At 45.2% G+C, this 17,196-nt stretch overlaps 1 protein-coding gene across 1 annotated transcript; it reads right to left on the reverse strand.

Annotated features, from left to right (window-relative positions):
- Positions 1-235: 235 nt before the first annotated feature.
- On the reverse strand, positions 236-15,518 carry LOC128339944 (inverted formin-2-like). The gene is made up of 13 exons (XM_053284478.1): positions 15,461-15,518; positions 14,694-14,915; positions 13,872-14,144; positions 12,530-12,675; positions 9,287-9,348; positions 7,147-7,249; positions 6,941-7,026; positions 5,929-6,029; positions 3,790-3,860; positions 3,521-3,628; positions 1,842-1,912; positions 518-638; positions 236-406 (listed from the first exon to the last, which is right to left on the reverse strand). The coding sequence occupies exons 1-13, from the start codon at positions 15,516-15,518 to the stop codon at positions 236-238; spliced, it is 1,593 nt and encodes a 530-aa protein (XP_053140453.1).
- Positions 15,519-17,196: the final 1,678 nt, after the last annotated feature.

Below are 17,196 nucleotides of genomic sequence, written 5' to 3' on the forward strand. Positions count from 1 at the left end.
CAATTTGGAAAATTTTTTTTAAAGTATTAAGCATGGCAGCTGTAGCAAGGGGACATAAATGGTGGGGGGGACGGGCAAAGGGACCCTTCGCGCCAAGGCTGAGGTCCTGATCCAGACTCGGGCACACATGGCTTCTATTTGTGCTTGAAAAATCAAGCACGTGAGTCCCAATCACATGATAGTTTGGGACCTGGACTGAGACCTGGCAATAGTTTTGATCCCACAGTTCTCAGATTCAAACCTTTAGTGCTTTGATGAAGAGGTCCCGGAAGGTTTTCAGGGTGATAAAAATCTCTTCCAAAGACAATTTGTTTGGGTCCTCGCAGAGGTAGTTGGCAAGCTCCACTCTTGTTGTTTCAATTTTTTCAAACTCCTCCTCCAGCTTCTTGTTAGTGCTTATGCTGTCCTGAAAGACATTGAGCCAAAGTTTAAGGAAGCAACGGCTACACTGCATGGACAAAACGGAGGTTGGTTGGTGAGGACACTGTGAGTTAGCTTCAGTCCATCTCACACCAACCTGGATGGCTTTTCCATATTGGGCTTTCACGTCTTCTGTTGATGAAGACACCTTTCGTTCGAGTTCTAGCAATTTCTTTACATTGGAACTGGATTCAGATCGGATCACGTCTAGGTTGATGCTGAAAAAGAACAAGTCATAGATTATATGGATTAATCTTGATCTTAATGCAATGTCCAGCAAACTGGAACAAAAGATAGCTAAGGGGTTCACATCTTTTTCCATAATGCAATGATCAACCAGCAATTGAGACATAAGAAACAGTGACCTGTCAGGATGGCATTTCCCCCTTGGGATTCTCTCTTTCTTTTATTCATTCATTCCCTTTCTTCCAAAAATTGGAGCTTCCAAAAACTGGAGCTCAAGGTGGTGTTTTAGAAAAAAGCCAATTAAAATTTACTATTTACAATAAAATACAATAATCAAACCCACATGTACAACCAACACTAAAAAGCCAACCACAACTGAACAGAAGTCCAAGACCCAGAAATCTATACAGTTAAATAATAGACTGAACAGAAGAGTCTTAACTAATCCGCAAAAGGACAACAAAGTGAGGGTCTGGCAGACCTCAAAGGAAAAGGAATCCAAAGTATAGGTGCGATCACTAAAAAGGCCCCATCACAGAACACACCATGTCCTGCTTTAGAGCAGGGTTTCTTAACCTTGGGCCCACAGATGTTGTTGGACTAGAGCTCCTATCATCCCCAGATATGGCCTTTGTGGCCGAGGATGATGGGAGCTGTAGTTCAACAATATCTGGGGGTCCAAGGTTAAGAAACCCTGTTTTAGAGAATGTTGGACCCTGGAGCAAGGACCCCTGCAGAAGCTCTTAATGACTGGGCAGGCACATATGAGAAGAGAACATCACTAAACTACACTGGATCCAAGCCATTTAGGGCTTTTCAAGGAGTGATCAGGAGCAAGTCTTGGCTAAGCTGAAGATCCTGTGGTCTTCAAGGCTTTACTTTGCTCTTTGGCAAGGGGCAGGGTGTACATGAAACTGAAATCCCAATCTCTTTGTCAGCATGATCTCAGGGGGGAAATGATGTCTGCATAGGACCTGAGTTAATGCAGGGGGCATTGCCTTCTGTATGCAGAACTGTATGCAATGCATAAGATGCGGTCCTGCTGCAAGACTGGCCTTCTCTGGTCTGTTTGAAAGCTTTGATTAAGAAGAGAGTGGAGATGCCAGGCTTTGAACCTCGAATCTTCTGCATGCCACATGTTTGCTTGACCACTGAGCTATGGCCTCTTCCTAGAGTGGCAACCTTTAACAACAATTAAAGAAATTCCAAAACACACACATGCAAGGCATTCTTACCCAGCTGCCTTTGAAACACATTCAAGATCTTTGGGAAGCTGCAGCAAGTCTGTGTGATTTTTTTCCACTTCCTAAGGGGAAAAATCCATTTAGTTTCTGATGATGCATTTGCACAGGTGATGACGGCTTGCAGTTAAGTTTGCATACTAAACAGTGGTTGACATGAAAAAGCTGCCTTAAAGAACCTCTCAACTAACTGTTCCAGTGCGTGTGTGTGGGGGCGGGCAAGCAGCAACTTTTAACACCCTCTTTTCCCTCGGGGAGACCTCTGTGCCGCACAAAAATATGTCCCCGAGGGCTGCACAACACTCAGAGACATATTTTCGTGTGGCACAGAGGTCTTCCTGGGGAAGGAGAGGGTGTCAAAAGTTGCTGCTTCCCTGCTGCATTGGTGTAGTCAGTCTCTGGAAGTACAATAGGACAAAATATTTTAAAAATCTTTTTGTAACAAATGGGCGAACTGGCAGGTATTGCTAGGAGAGGAAAGGGCATGGACTACAGATGTGCACAAAGCATTTTGTGCACATCTGGGGGTGGTGGTGGAGAGTGGATGCTTTAAAAGGAGGAAGGCAGGTCGTACCTGCCTCTCCGTTGCTCCGTCTGCCAGCCCCCGCCGTGGCACTGTGGGTATTAAACGCCATGCAGCAGGGATGGTCCAAGCAGACCGCGGGTGGTGTCGGCATGCAAAAGGCGGTCTGCGCATACATGGACACCATTTACATGGTCAGCAACACCATGCTGTCCCTGAGGGACATAAAAGGTGTTCGTGCATGCGCAGACACCATTTATGTGCTGACGCCGCCTGTGGGCTGCTTGGAACATCCCTGCCGTGTGGCATTTAATACCCACAGCGCTGTGGTGGGGGCTGGCAGAGAAGTGATGGAGAAGCAGGTACGACTTACCTTCCTCCTTTTAAAGCACCCACTCTCCACAACCCCGGATGTGCATGAAACTCTTTGTGCACATCCCCAGCATGTACAGAAAGAGAATATCATATTCAGAACCCCAAGAAAAACTTTGAAGAAAAAGAAGTCTAAAAAATGTGCAGTTTGGCCAAAAGGAGAATGGAGACTCGTGGACAAGTGTTTGATAAAAGCCCTATTCACACATTATTTTAAACATTCTTATGTACAGTGTACACAGGTACAGATCTGTACACAGGTTACAGTGATTCACATGTTATGTTGAACACAGGTACACTTCCTATCTGTACTATGTATTTGAGGGACCGGTACCCAGATTCACTTTTAAAATGAACGCAGGTGCAGTCATTCCCACAAAAAAAAAGTATGTGTGTACAGACATCTGAATATAGGTATAGCATCATATCCGAATAGGGCTAAAGACAGATAAAATAAAACTGCAGAAAGACTGGTGATTTTTGCAATGAATTAAGTGGGGGGAAAGACTGGATACAGAAGAGAGGAAGATCCTGAAAGGTTTCAGCTTTCAAGGCTTTTAATTATTAAAAGCCTTTAAATGTTCTTGGGCACAATCCAGAGGAATTTAAGCTAGCTTGATATTGAAATCAATCTGATATTATGATGCACCATACTAAACCTAACAGTATGCCATGTTAAATACAGAAAATAATGGGAGAGACTGAACTATGAATTACCAACAATTAATGGAGTGCACAATACATGTTGACTTTCCCAGTCAGAAACAGTGCAACATACCTCCAAAATGTGGTGAAGCAAAGTGACCCGAGTCTGGTTTGCTTTGGTTTCCGTCAATTTGAGCAAAGTACCAATCTTAAAGCCATCGGCATCTCCTGTGTGACTTCCCTGAGGAAAAACCACCACCAAGGAGAGATATGAACAAAAACTGCTTTTGCCACTAACATTGAATTTTAGTCGTCCGTTTTGACTTTGAATATGCAAAAGGAAGAGAAATCTGTAGTGATCATTTTAGCATGTAGTTTTGTTAAAAAAATTTGTGTTCTTACATAGTTCAAAAAGTTTCCAACTTTGAGAATCAGTTGGCAGAATACTGGCAATCGGTGACTTGCAAGGAGATCTAAAAAGATAATTTAAAAAAAGACTTTTAAGTAGATGAGAACCTGCACACCCTGAACAGATAGTATTAAATTGTCAAAATCAGTATAAAAACTAGCACTCACTAGAATTACACAAAGTGTACACATTTGCTACTATACCAGGGTTAGGCAACCTTGGATGATGGGAGTTGTAGTTCAATAACAGCTGGAGAGCCAAGGTACTCTTGCATTAAACAGGCACAGGAGCATTTTGATAATGTTAGAAAAGTTTGGATCCTAAATCACCTAACCTAATGTTACAAAAAATGTAATTCTACCATCAAAAACAGGAGCTGTGCATCAAAACCCACATCTCATAAGGCTCGGTAGAATGTAGCCATATTGTGATGTCACAGAATTCTGCAGCTAACATCCTAACGCGCGCTGCATGCATGCAGTCAATGTATGCATGCCCACAGTAGTTGCAGCCCACTTCAGCAGCGCAGCCGTGGACCACAACTACTGTGGGCAGCCAGCTCATATGCATGGGGGACAGCGCGGTCTTAAGGACAGCTTTCTTAGCATAACATTTGTGTACCAATGTCCACACAAGTGCACAGAGAACAGGAGTGTGCACAGACCATTTACTGTGGTTCAGTCCAAATTCAGTCTGAACCATGGGTCCTCAAACCAGTTTGGTCAAACTCACCAGCCGGGCTGGTTGGGTTGACGAACTGGCTCGAACCGGTTGGAAGCGGTTCGCGATCGAATCGTTCAAACCGGACTGGTTTGCGGTGGACTGACCAGTTCATGATCAAACTGATTCTGCACATCCCTAACAGACTGGTTTCCTTGGTGACTGCTCCACAAATGTGGGAATCCCTCCAGCAGTGGAAGCATGCTGGAGTCTGCACATCTTTTGGAATTTGTGTTAGACCAGAAGAACTCAGTCAATCTAGTGTAGGGCTAAAAGTGTGCTTGAGAACTGGTGTATCACATTAATATTTACAGTGCAGCAGTCTGTTAACAAGCAGAACGGTACATGTATTCAACATTTCTTGTATGAACAGAGTAAAAATGCACAACTTGTATCACTCAACATGATCTTTTTCAATGGAGAATTTCAATCCTCCTACTTCCCCCAAATGAATCTATCAGTACTTTGCTGTCACATAGGAGAAAGAAAATCCCCGTAGGGGAGACTGAGTATCTAGGAGAGGAAGCACCAACAGCAGAGAGGTGGACTGAGGTTTCTTTGGAAACTTCGTTGCTATGCAGATAGGATTAATATATTGCAAACCAAACGGATATGGCTACATTAATTCAATTTTCTCATGATTTGTGCTATCCAGACCTGCAGACACTGGGTGTCTTTACATGACTGCTGGCAACTCTGCTGGCTGGAAAAATGTTGGCGACAAGGAGAGTGCATGCCACCGGGGGGGCATGTCGTGTGAGCCCGCCCAAGCCCAGTTCCTGAGCCTTCTGCCCAACTTCAAATGTTGGATACGAATGGGTGGAGAATGTTGGGCAAACGGAAGGTGGAAAGCTCAGGGATTGAACCTGGACAGGTTCACACAACACACCCACCTGGAGTGTGTGCTCCCCATTCCTGACATTTTCCCGAGCAGTGGACCTGCCAGCGGTCATATGAAGCCACCCACTGACAGCACAGATAACCCAGGTTGGGTCTCTCTCTCAGACAAAGAGAATACTCAAAGGAACATAGGAAGCTGCCTTCTACCAAGTCAGATAGTAGAGATGGTCTAGCTCAGTATGGAGATGCCAGGGAGGCAATTTGGAGCCTTCCGCATCCCCTAAGGGAGAATATCTTACAGTGCTCACACATGCGATCTCCCATTCAAATGCAAACCAGGGCAGACCCTGCTTAGCAAAGGGGACAATTCATGCTGGCTACCACAAGAGCAGCTCTCCTGTGCAAATACAGATCCATGGGTTTCCAGGACTGACACAGCCTGCGGAAGACCCTCCCATATGCTCCTCGAGTGCAGTTTCTCAGGATACCACTATTCAAGCTGGAAGGAACTGGCCCTTCTCCCAACTGTTTAGAGAAGACAAAGCCATGCCCAGGTGCTAGGTTTTACTTACCTTCACAGGCCCTCTTAATGGTTTCCGCTTTGGGCTGTAGCATCTCCAGCAGAGCGGTGGTCTCTTCGCATATCAACATGCACTCAATTCGCAGCTGGTAGCTAGGATGGAGAAGGAGTACAAAACGCCATGCTGCATATTAATCAGAACTAAGGGTAGCACTTTACAAGAGTATTGCTATTGAGGAGTGAAGGAGGAATCAGGACCAAGCCGTGCTATAAATTTAAATGGCTTTCAACTTGAGCTAAGTTACTTCCCCTCTGGACATCCCAAAGCAGCTAGAATGGTTGGATAAATTAATTTGTCTAGACTAGCGTCGTGTTGGTACAAACACGTCGCACAACCTGTGGTGTTGGGAAACCTCTTCCTGAGTCTGTGTATGGTGCAGGGAATATTTTGCACAAGAATGCATCTCTGAGGTTTTGCGCAGCGATGTGGTCTCACGGATGTTGTGCAAGGGTGGCGTTAATCTGGATGTCAGCCAGTGTGACCAGGTGACTGGCACCCTGTGTTGCTTTAAAAGCAAGTTTCCAACAGGATAAACATGTTGTTCAGACTGGGTCTGGATCAGTGGTTCCCAACCTGGGCTCCTCCAGATGTTGATTAACTACAACTCTCCACACCTCCAGCTGCAATAATCGTGGCTGGGGATGCTGGGAGTTGTAGTTCATCAACACCTGGAGGAACCTAGGTTGGGAACCTCTGGTCTAGACCTATAGCAGAATGGCAAGGGAAAGAGGTGGCTGAATGGACTACACCACTTCAGACTGCAGGCAGGTAGTCACAATTTTCAAATATTCCCTAATTTAAAAAACCCCCAAATACCTCCCTGTAAGTATAAAATTAGTACAGCAAGGACTAGGTTAGGTCCGTCCTTAGTGTGTTAGCTTTTATCTGTAGGAAATTTCTATAGGATGAAGCATTCAAATCTGGTACATCCTACCTGTATTCTGAAGTGGTACAGTCCATTCTACTACCTCATTCTGTTACACCCACGGGCAATTTCCCTTACCTGGGAACCCCAAGGAGGAGCAGATAGAACCGATCTGCATTTGCTAATTTGTCCTTTTCTTCTTTGAAGGACTTCAAATGTTCAATCTAACAAGAAAAACAGAAGCACCCACTTTTAATAAAAGTCACTGCATTTATATATTCATTTGCAATACAAAGAACCACTGAATTGAGAGGGGTTTTCTTTTCAGCACAAAGAATTCTTACTTCATGCTTTTCAGGTAGGAGTTTAAGCAGCTGCTTGAGAACTTCAACGTCAAACTTCGTCCGGTCGCCTTTCTGAATCATGTCAGCCACCTCCTCATTAGGGCTGTGGAGAACACATTGCCAATTAGAAGCAACCGCTGTTTTATACACCTGCCAGATTATCATGAACAATGCAGAGAAAGGATTTGCCATCTCCCATTAACACTAGAACAAGGGTAAGGGGGGTTGGATAACATCATGGAGGAGAGGTCTTTCAACGGCTACTAGCTGGAGGGCTACAGGCCACCTCCAGCCTCAAAGGCAGGATGCCTCTGAGTACCAGTTGCAGGGGAGTAACAGCAGGAGAGAGGGCATGCCCCTCAACTCCTGCCTGTAGGCTTCCAGTGGCATCTGGTGGGCCACTGTGTGAAACAGGATGCTGTACTAGATGGGTCTTGGGCCTGATCCAGCAGGGCTGTTCTTATGTTGTTAAGGGCAGCCAACCTGAGGCTTTCCAGCTGCTGTGGGACTATAAATTTGGAACGTGCTCCCTACTGAAATAAGAGCATTTCCTTCTCTGTTTGTTTTTCGGAGGACCCTGAAGACATACCTGTTTCTCTAGGCTTTTAATTGAAATTGAAATTTTAATATGTTTTTACTCATGAAGATTTTTTACCTGTTTTATACATTTGTTGTGTTTTAATTTGTACACCACCTGGGGATTTCTATATCAGGTGGTATAGCAACATGATAAATAAACAAGCAAACAAGCAACTTATAGGAACCCAGGAAGCTGCCTTCCTCTGAATCAGACTATTGGTCCATCATCTAGCTCAGTATGTCTACCCTGACTGGCAGTGGCTCTCCAGGGTTTCAGACGGGGCTTTTCCCAGCCCTACCTGGAGAGGTGAACCTGGGGCCTTCTGCATGCAAACACATAGATTCTCTCCCACTGAGCGATGGCCCCATCCCCTAAGGTAGGGGTTCCAAAGCTTTGATACTCCAGATGTTGCTGAACTACAACTCCCATCACCTCCAGCCACAATAAATTTATAGTTGGGGATGATGGGGACTTTATTTATTTATTTGATTTCTATACTGCCCTTCCAAAAATGGCTCAGGGCGGTTTACACAGGGAAATAACAAATAAAAATAAGATGGATCCCTGTCCCCAAAGGGCTCAAAATCTAAAAAGAAACATACGATAGACACCAGCAACAGTCACTGGAGGTACTGTGCTGGGGGTGGATAGGGCCAGTTGCTCTCCCCCTGCTAAATAAAGAGAATCATCATGTTAAAAGATGCCTCTTTGCCAAGTCAGCAGGGGTTAGCTTTAGTTTAGCAAGCTTTGGAGTACCAAAGTTTGGGAACCCCAGCCCTTTGGGGAATATCTTACAATGCTAACATGTAGTCTCTCCCATCCAAATGCAAGCAAGGTGGGTCCTACTTAGCGAAGGGGGCAATTCATTCTTGCTACCAGAAGAGATTTTTAGTCCAGGAACAGCTGGAGAGCCTCAAGGTTGTCCCCTTTCCACTAGAACATAAGGTCACTGAATCAAACTGGTTGTCAGTAGGCTCAGGACTGATGAAAGAAAAATATAACTGACATAATGCATACTTAATGTAGGGAATTCACTGCCATGGGATGCGGTGACAGTCAATAGCTCAGCTGGCTTTAAACAAGGATTAGACGCCTTCAGAAGAGGACAGACCTATTAATGGCTGCTAGACATGGTAGTCATTATTGAGCCTCCATGTTCAGAGACTGTATAACGCTGAAGACCACAGGCTGGGAACAGGTGACAGGTGAGGGTTGTTGTTTTCTAGATGACTGCAGGAGTTCTTAAACTTTGGTCCCCAGATGTTGTTGGATTGCTACTCCCATCATCCTATTGTAGTCCAACAACATCTGGGAACTCAAGTCTGAGAACCCCTGTTGTAAGATCAAGGAATGGCCAAGGGACAACCATGACCCACATCCAGCATAACCTGGGGTAGATTAACCTTTTTGCCACCTATAGACATTTTTGAGAATCACATGTGCAAACTATGCACAAAATGGCAGCATTAGCTAGAACTGCTTAGAAGTGCCATGTTTCTTAACTAATTGGCCTTTGTGGTGCTTCTTTAAAAAAAAAAAAATTCTGAAAAGATTTCTCACCACTTAAATTGCTTCAAGAAGATGTTCAGATTGAGACTCTTCTTGGAATCCAGGAATGTGATCTGTTTTGAAAAAGCAACACCATTTTAGGCCTGTCTTACAAACAACTTTGCAGTACTTTTCCAGAAACAAATACAGTATCCGTAATTTCCTTATATGCCTGTCTTAGCTGCACAAATCCAGGTTTAAACCCTACGGAGGCTCATAACACTTGAAAGATGCTCTTGTGGACTACAGCCCACTTCATCAAACACATGAAAGGCTATCCTCAGTACATATAAATGAAGAATTAGTTTATTAGTTGAATGCCCTACTTTTTACATCAGAATATGCTTGATGAAAGGTTTAAATAATTTTTTTGTTTTTTTGGCAGAAATGCTGAAGATAATGAGCATACTTTAATTGTTATGGTTTTCAACAGATTTAAAACACTCAATCAGGTCAATAATGCCCCAAAACATCATGCCCAAATCTTTCACAGATTTAAATTTACTATGATTTAGATTTACTATATATAGTGTAGTAGATTATGGGTAGCGGAAATTTTCCTTTCCTGACTCTGGCCAGGTTAATGATTAATCTCTCTGTCCAGTCTATACCAGCTTCCTCAGTTACCTAGCTCACGAGGGACTCTTATCAGCTGAGTCATTCGTCTGAGAGCTCCGAGAAGCTGCTTGGCTGTTAAAAAAATCTTTAACTTTCCAAAAACCCAGAAAGCAAAAGAAATGGTTCTGGTCAACCCAGAGGTTCTGGTAGGTTAATCTTGTTGCCACCAAACACTCTAAGGCTTTCCGAGGTCCGACTGTTGGACTAGAGTGCTTTAGTCCAGAGTCTTTTTGTAACTGGGTACTGGGCAAATACCAAAAATATAGTCCCCCTTGCTAACAGGCAAGAAAAAAACCAATTGTTCTCCCAAGTGTCTGCCTGAACGTGGAGTTAATTGTTAATTTGGCCAAGCTCTCTTTGAGACGCATTTGCACCAGAGAAAATCTGCCCCCTCCTCCTGGGTTAATAACCAAGCCTCTGAGGCTTATAAGAAGAACAGAGAAAAGAACTTTTATTCAATTACTACAGACTGGTTCCATCGGAGGCTTTTTAGATACACTTAAAAATACTTAATTGTTTACAAGAATACTTCAAAAGTCCCCAGATGGTTCTGGGGCAGAACACATTGAAATCTTAGTTACTCAGTCGCAAAGAACAAATATTTGGAAATGCAAAGCACCACACAGAAAGCAAAATAAAACCCATAATGCAAAGTCTGACTAAACAAACTTTTCCCAAGAATAAAGTCCCAAAGCCATAAAGCCCATAACTCACCAAAACCCCTGGTGAGAATCAAGCCTCCTGCAATCCTGTCTTCCAAGGATCTACAGAGTCGTCATGTTGGAGTCGGCATCATGCTGCCTTCCCTCAGCACAGACTTCCCTTCTGTTCCCAGAATTCCCCCCTGCTGCCCTCATGTCCCACCCACCTGGTGGACTGATTGGTCAAGCCCTGGAGGTCACCACCCTGACTGTCAAGACAGGGGTTCTCTTCCTGTTTAGGAGGGGAGACTGGTCTCCACATATAGTAATTAGCTTTAACTACCCGGCGTTGCTCGGGTATAGAAACAGAGCATATCGATGGACAACTCTCTTTCAGCCATAACCGTAACCCGTTGTATATCTGCCTATCTGTCTGTGAGGGATGGTTACTGGGGTTCCCAGGTACCCTGTGTTACTTGTAGGGTCATAGGAAGTCACTTTGCAAAGTTTGGTCACAATAGATCAAAAGGTGTGGGAATGTATAGGGAACTATACATCCCTGCTAACTTGGCAAAGAGGCACCTTTTAATGTGGTGATTCTCTTTATTTAGCAGGGGGAGAGTAACTGGCCCTATCCAGCCCCAGCACAGTACCTCCAGTGACTGTTGCTGGTGTCTGTCTGATGTTTCTTTTAGATTGTGAGCCCTTTGGGGACAGGGATCCATCTTATTTATTTGTTATTTCTCTGTGTAAAGCACCCTGAGCCATTTTTGGAAGGGCGGTATAGAAATAGAATAAATAAACAAAACAAACAAACAGACAGACAGACAGACAGACAGACCTGCAATTTTATATAGAGATTATTCAATAAAATGGATAATGTTTGAAGTTGAAATCCTACAAATTTCAAACTGTTCTTTTACTTCCTTTTTGCAAGCACATTGATAAATAATTCTATTTTTTATTGCTTGAACTTTCCTATAGGAATAATCTGCACAAAATGACTTTGCCCAGTCAACGACGGGCTCCATCTCCTAGTAATATATACAACAAATGAGAATAATATTTTGTGCAGTTAACAAAGTCAACCTTAGTCTATGAAGGCTTATAGCATAGCTCTGCTGAGCTAGACCTATGGTTTGAAGGCCCATGAGGCAACAACTATGCTGAATCTAAGCATGCCTAGCTCTAGATGGTGCCTAAATGGGAGACTATCTAGGAACCCTATGGCTGCTGCCTTGAGTTCGATTAGGGGTGTGCAGAACGGTTCGCGGCCAGAACATTCCAACAGTGAACTAGGCCGTTCTGAGCTCAGAACAGAACACCCTTCAAATGAAGGGCCTGTTCTGAGCTCGGAACAAAATGACCCCGCTCCAAGATTGGAATACTCAGACCATTCTGAGTGCCATTTTGGATTTCAAAATAGCACTCTTCTGGCCTCTGTGCATGCGCGGCAGCCATTTCTGTGGTCAGCACCACCACATTGTGCTTGCGCAGAGGCCAGAAGAGTGCCATTTTGGAGTCCAAAATGGCGCTTGGAACGGTCCAACAGAACGGGGTCGTTCCGTTGTTCTGACTGGTTGTTCCGACGGAACGTTCTGAGGATCTTACATTCCTTTCCAAGCTTGGAATGGAACGCAAGATCTGTTTTGTGAGCATCCCTACATTCTATAGTGTAAACAAGACAGGAAATAAGTAAACATATATATGTGTTACTTTGTCAAGAGTCACAAGTCTATTTATTTATTTGCTGCTACAGACCAACATGGCTACCCCTCTGGAGTCAACGTCAATGTTCATGATTTTTGATATGCCGATAGCCTGAAAAGAAAAGGAAGCCACATCCTTCCAGATCTGAAAGCTTCCCAGCCTGGTTACCTAGATGAGATCTTTCAGAATTGCAGGCAACAGGCTATGTACAAGCCTAGTGTATCAGTCTTGTTGGATGAAACCAAGGGCCATCCAGATGATGACATAAATGGAGCACTGAGCATACCTCTTTTGGTTCTGTCTTCACTGCGGCTGGCCCCGTTTCCTTGGCTTTTGTTTGTGGAAAGCAAAACAGTTTCTCTATACTTGTATAGTCTGGCTCTATGGTTTCCTCACTGCCACTCATTGTTGAAGCCCACATGGAGTGACTCTCTGAAAAGACATAAAAGTGTAATGGCTACCTGCAATACCTTTACACTGAATATGGCCCTTGGCAGGGACAATAGCTAGGAAGCATTACATTGTGCAAAGTGAATAAATATTAGTCTGTGTAGACAATTCTGAGAAAGCTGGACCAATGGTCTAACTCGGCAGAAGGCAGCTACTTACGTTACCCTATGGAACTAGAGATTGCATGTAAAGCTTCAGTGTCTTTAATCTGCCTTGATGCCACACGTGGGCACAGTTACACATACTTTGACCAAGGAAGTGGCAAAACTTCTGCTATCTTCAAGATCAAAAGAGGTCATTAAAGCAGTTTGTGTAAACTGGCTGTGAGATCTGGGACTCTGTGCTACAAAAGTTCCTGTTATTATGCATCAATTCTTGCTTCGCTTAGCTGCGACTTTTATTCTACTGGCAGGAGAAGAGAACAGTTGGTGGATTCAGACAGTTGCGTTTTTACTTTTTGGTTCTGGACTTGTAACATGCAGTAGAAGAAAATAAAAAATGGGAACTATGACTGCATTCTACCACCTAGATCTCATCCTGAAAGTCCAACCTAACCCTCTTCCAGTTTCTAAGACTATAACCATAGCCTGAAACTAGCCTATATCTTGTGTTTACTTTCCAGCTAGAGATGTTATCCCTGCTGACCTCCAACCCTGAGAAAATCCATAGTGGAATCCTCTACCTTCCCGACAGAAGGTAGACCATGGATTTCCCTGGAAAATCCACCCAGCCTGTCAGATTCTGGCAGCTTCACTGTACAGTCATATTTCTTGTATTTAACATTAATTTGCCTCAGAGGCATAATTCATTAGCAAATCAAGCTAAAGTCCACACTTGGCTAGCTTATGAGATTCTGCATTTGATGCCAACACATTTTTGACACAGTCATACATATCCTTAATCTGCATGTCCTTGGGAACACCATGGATCTAAGAAGCCTTGTCCTCTTTCCAAAAGGGAAAACATTATCCTCAAATAAAACTGCACAGATACAATAGCGAAGGTTTTCATCAGGAGGGTTAAAAGACAAGTGTTTCAAACAAAAAAGGGCAATGGACTGACCCAATGAACTGGACTGATTTTGTTAATTCCTTTTTGCAATTCATAAGGGGCAGGTATTGACTATATTCATCTCAGTGAGAAACCCAATCAAGGGACGTGTTTTTAGGAAAGCCTACCTCTCACGACGTTGGAGGGGAGCTTCTGCCAGTTCAGTTTCTTCATCCTTAGCGTCGGAGGCTTTACTCTCTTGTGAACAGGGGGGGGCCTGGCACACCCAAGGGAAAAGTCGACCCGTGCAACCACAATTTCCTCCCCGTAGCCTCCTAGGGGTGGGGGAGGTGGGATGCCTACCATGCCAGGCAGAGGTGGGGGCAGGGGTGGCATGCCAGGCAGAGGTGGGGGCGGGGGTATCCCTGCCATGCCAGGCAGAGGTGGGGGCGGAGGGATGCCTGCCATGCCAGGCAGAGGTGGGGGCAGGGGGATGCCTGCCATGCCAGGCAGAGGTGGGGGCGGGGGGATGCCTGCCATGCCAGGCAGAGGTGGGGGCAGGGGTGGCATGCCAGGCAGAGGTGGGGGCGGGGGTATCCCTGCCATGCCAGGCAGAGGTGGGGGCGGAGGGATGCCTGCCATGCCGGGCAGAGGTGGGGGCGGGGGGATGCCTGCCATGCCAGGCAGAGGTGGGGGCGGGGGGATGCCTGCCATGCCAGGCAGAGGTGGGGGCGGGGGGATGCCTGCCATGCCAGGCAGAGGTGGGGGCGGGGGGATGCCTGCCATGCCAGGCAGAGGTGGGGGCGGCGGTGGCATGCCTGGGAGTGGGGGAGGTGGAGGGATCCCTGCTACACCAGGTAGAGGTGGTGGTGGTGGAGGCAGGGATTGCTGTAACATGCAAGTTGCTCCAGGTAGAGGTGGGGGAGGAGGGGGAGGAGGTAGAACACTAGACTGAGCTGAGTTTTGTTTTGGTGAAGCTGAGCAGGGTGATAGCTGGGACAGAGTAATACTCTCAGAAACATTTGGTGGCTCTGGAATAGGTGGGATATCAGCAGAGCAGTTAGACGGAGGAGAGTTGTGGTTGCTATTTGTAAGTTCCCCCAACACTTCGCTGGTCTGGGTGCTCTCGTTCACTTTGCTGGCCACCTGTTTGGATTCTGAATTGTGTCTCTTTGGGTGCTTCTTGATGGACAACAATCTCTCCATTACTTCTTCCACGCTGTTGCCCTGTACTGCAAAACAATGCATGGGGTGAGGAGCAGGGGACAGAGGAGGCTCAGAACATTTTAAAATCCAACTCCAGTCTTCTTGCTATAAAATGGAGCAGTCTAATATGCCTGGAAAGACATCCACGTCCAGTGACTGGAGGAGTGAAATATTGGGGCCAGCCGCTCAAGACGGTTATGGAAGAGTTGAGTACATCGCCAGCTGTAAATGATTTCAGGAAATTATGCTCAAGCCCTATTTTATTTTACTACTGCGACTATTTATATACCGCTCTTCAACAAAATTCTCAAAGCAGTTTACACAGAGAAATAAATAATACATAAATAAATACCTATTATATTATTATATTTTCGGAAGCATCCAAAATACTGACAAGCTGGGGTTGAGACATTAAGGTTGGCTTCACACATAGTGCCAAACCTGAGGTGCTACGGGCTGCAGTAGCTGCAGAAACTCAGGCAAGTCCTACTTCTGGTGTCAGTAGCAATATGCCAAGATTGGGCGTGGGTATGTTGTATGAATCTACCAATCCTGGTACATCCTGCTCTACCTGCGGCACAGAATTGGACATCTGTAGCTTCAAGTGAGGGATAGATGTCCAGTTCCATGCCTCACGTAGGAGAGGGTGTGCCAAGATTGGTGGGTTTGTATGCCATGCCCAGTCTCAGCATATAATTACGGAGAATGGAAGTGGGGCTCATGTGGATTTCTAGGAGTGTGGTAGCTCGCAGCAACCTCAGCTTTGGCGCTACATGTGAAGCTGGCCTAAATGGCATGCAATTAGGAAGGGGATTGAAAATAAAACGGCCAATATTATAATGCCCTATGGTGCAGCCACACCTGGAGTACTGTGTACAATTCTGGTCACCACATCTAGAAAAGGACATTGTAGAACTGGAAAAGGTGCAGAAGAGGGCAACCAAGATGATCAGGGGCCTAGAGAACCTTCCTTATGAGGCAAGGCTACAACACCTGGGGCTTTTTAGCTTAGAAAAAAGAAGACTGCAGGGAGGCATTATAGAGGTCTATAAAATCATGCATGGTGTGGAGAAAGTGGAGAGAGAGAGAAATTCTTCTCCCTCTCACGTAATGCTAGAACCAGGGGTCATCCCATGAAATTGACTGCCATGGAATCTAGGACCAATGAACAGAGGTACCTTTTCACACAACGCATAATCAATTTGTGGAATTCTCTGCCACGAGATGTGGTGACAGCCAACAACCTGGATGGCTTGAAGAGTGGTTTGGATAACTTCATGGAGGAGAGGTCTATCAACGGCTACTAGTTGGAGGGCTACAGGCCACTTCCAGCCTCAAAGGCAGGATGCCTTTGAGTACCAGTTGCAGGGGAGTAACAGCAGGAGAGAGGGCATGCCCTCAACTCCTGCCTGTGGATTCCAGCGGCATCTGGTGGGCCACTGTGCAAAACAGGATGCTGGACCAGATGGGCCTTGGGCCTGATCCAGCAGGGATGTTCTTATGTCCAGTAGAGCTTATGTACCAGGGCAGTTTGCTCAGGATGGATTTCTCTCACATCAGCTTGGCCCATGGCTTGCAGCAAGTAAAGGGAAAGGGTGTAATACTCTGCTCTAGAAAATGACCAGGCTGAATGAGGGGGAGTTTATATGAACATAGTTACAGGTGTCCATAAGGTGACATTTTGCTGTAATTTCCTCCTTTGTCGAATATGTGCAGGATCAGACGTCGCACGGATCCTTGATTGAAGCTGAGCACCATGCCACCTCCTTCAACCCCGAGAGAATGCATCTCCCCCGCCCCCGATAGTCTACTTCCTTTCTAGGTTATGATAAACCAAGATTGGTTGTGGTGTCTGAATCCACCAACCTTGGCTTATTCTTGGGTACTTTCTTCAAAGAATCTGAGATCTGAAACTAACTTCACTCCTCAGGTTCAGCTCTCGGGTTCTTTGAAGAATATCGCTAAGAATAAGTCGTGATTGGTGGGTTCAGATATTGCAACCAATATTTGCTTATCCTAACTTAGAAAGGAAATAGACGCTTGAACATGGATGGGAGGACGGAGTGTGCACTCCCAGGGCTCAAGGATGCCACACGGAGCTCAGCTCCAATCTAGGTTCTGTGCTGCATCTGAACCCGCCCTGTGCCAGAACTGGGAACTGTATACTCCGTGTAGTCTCACAAGTGCATCAATGTACCGTTATCCCTCGCCAATTGCAGTTTTACCAGAGAATTCACCTGGACTTTTAGTTGGATTTATAGTTTTAAATAATTTTAATATGGGGTTTTAAATGGTTTAAAAAAAATC

This window comes from Hemicordylus capensis, chromosome 1 (assembly GCF_027244095.1).
Source record: "Hemicordylus capensis ecotype Gifberg chromosome 1, rHemCap1.1.pri, whole genome shotgun sequence".
NCBI lineage: Eukaryota > Metazoa > Chordata > Lepidosauria > Squamata > Cordylidae > Hemicordylus > Hemicordylus capensis.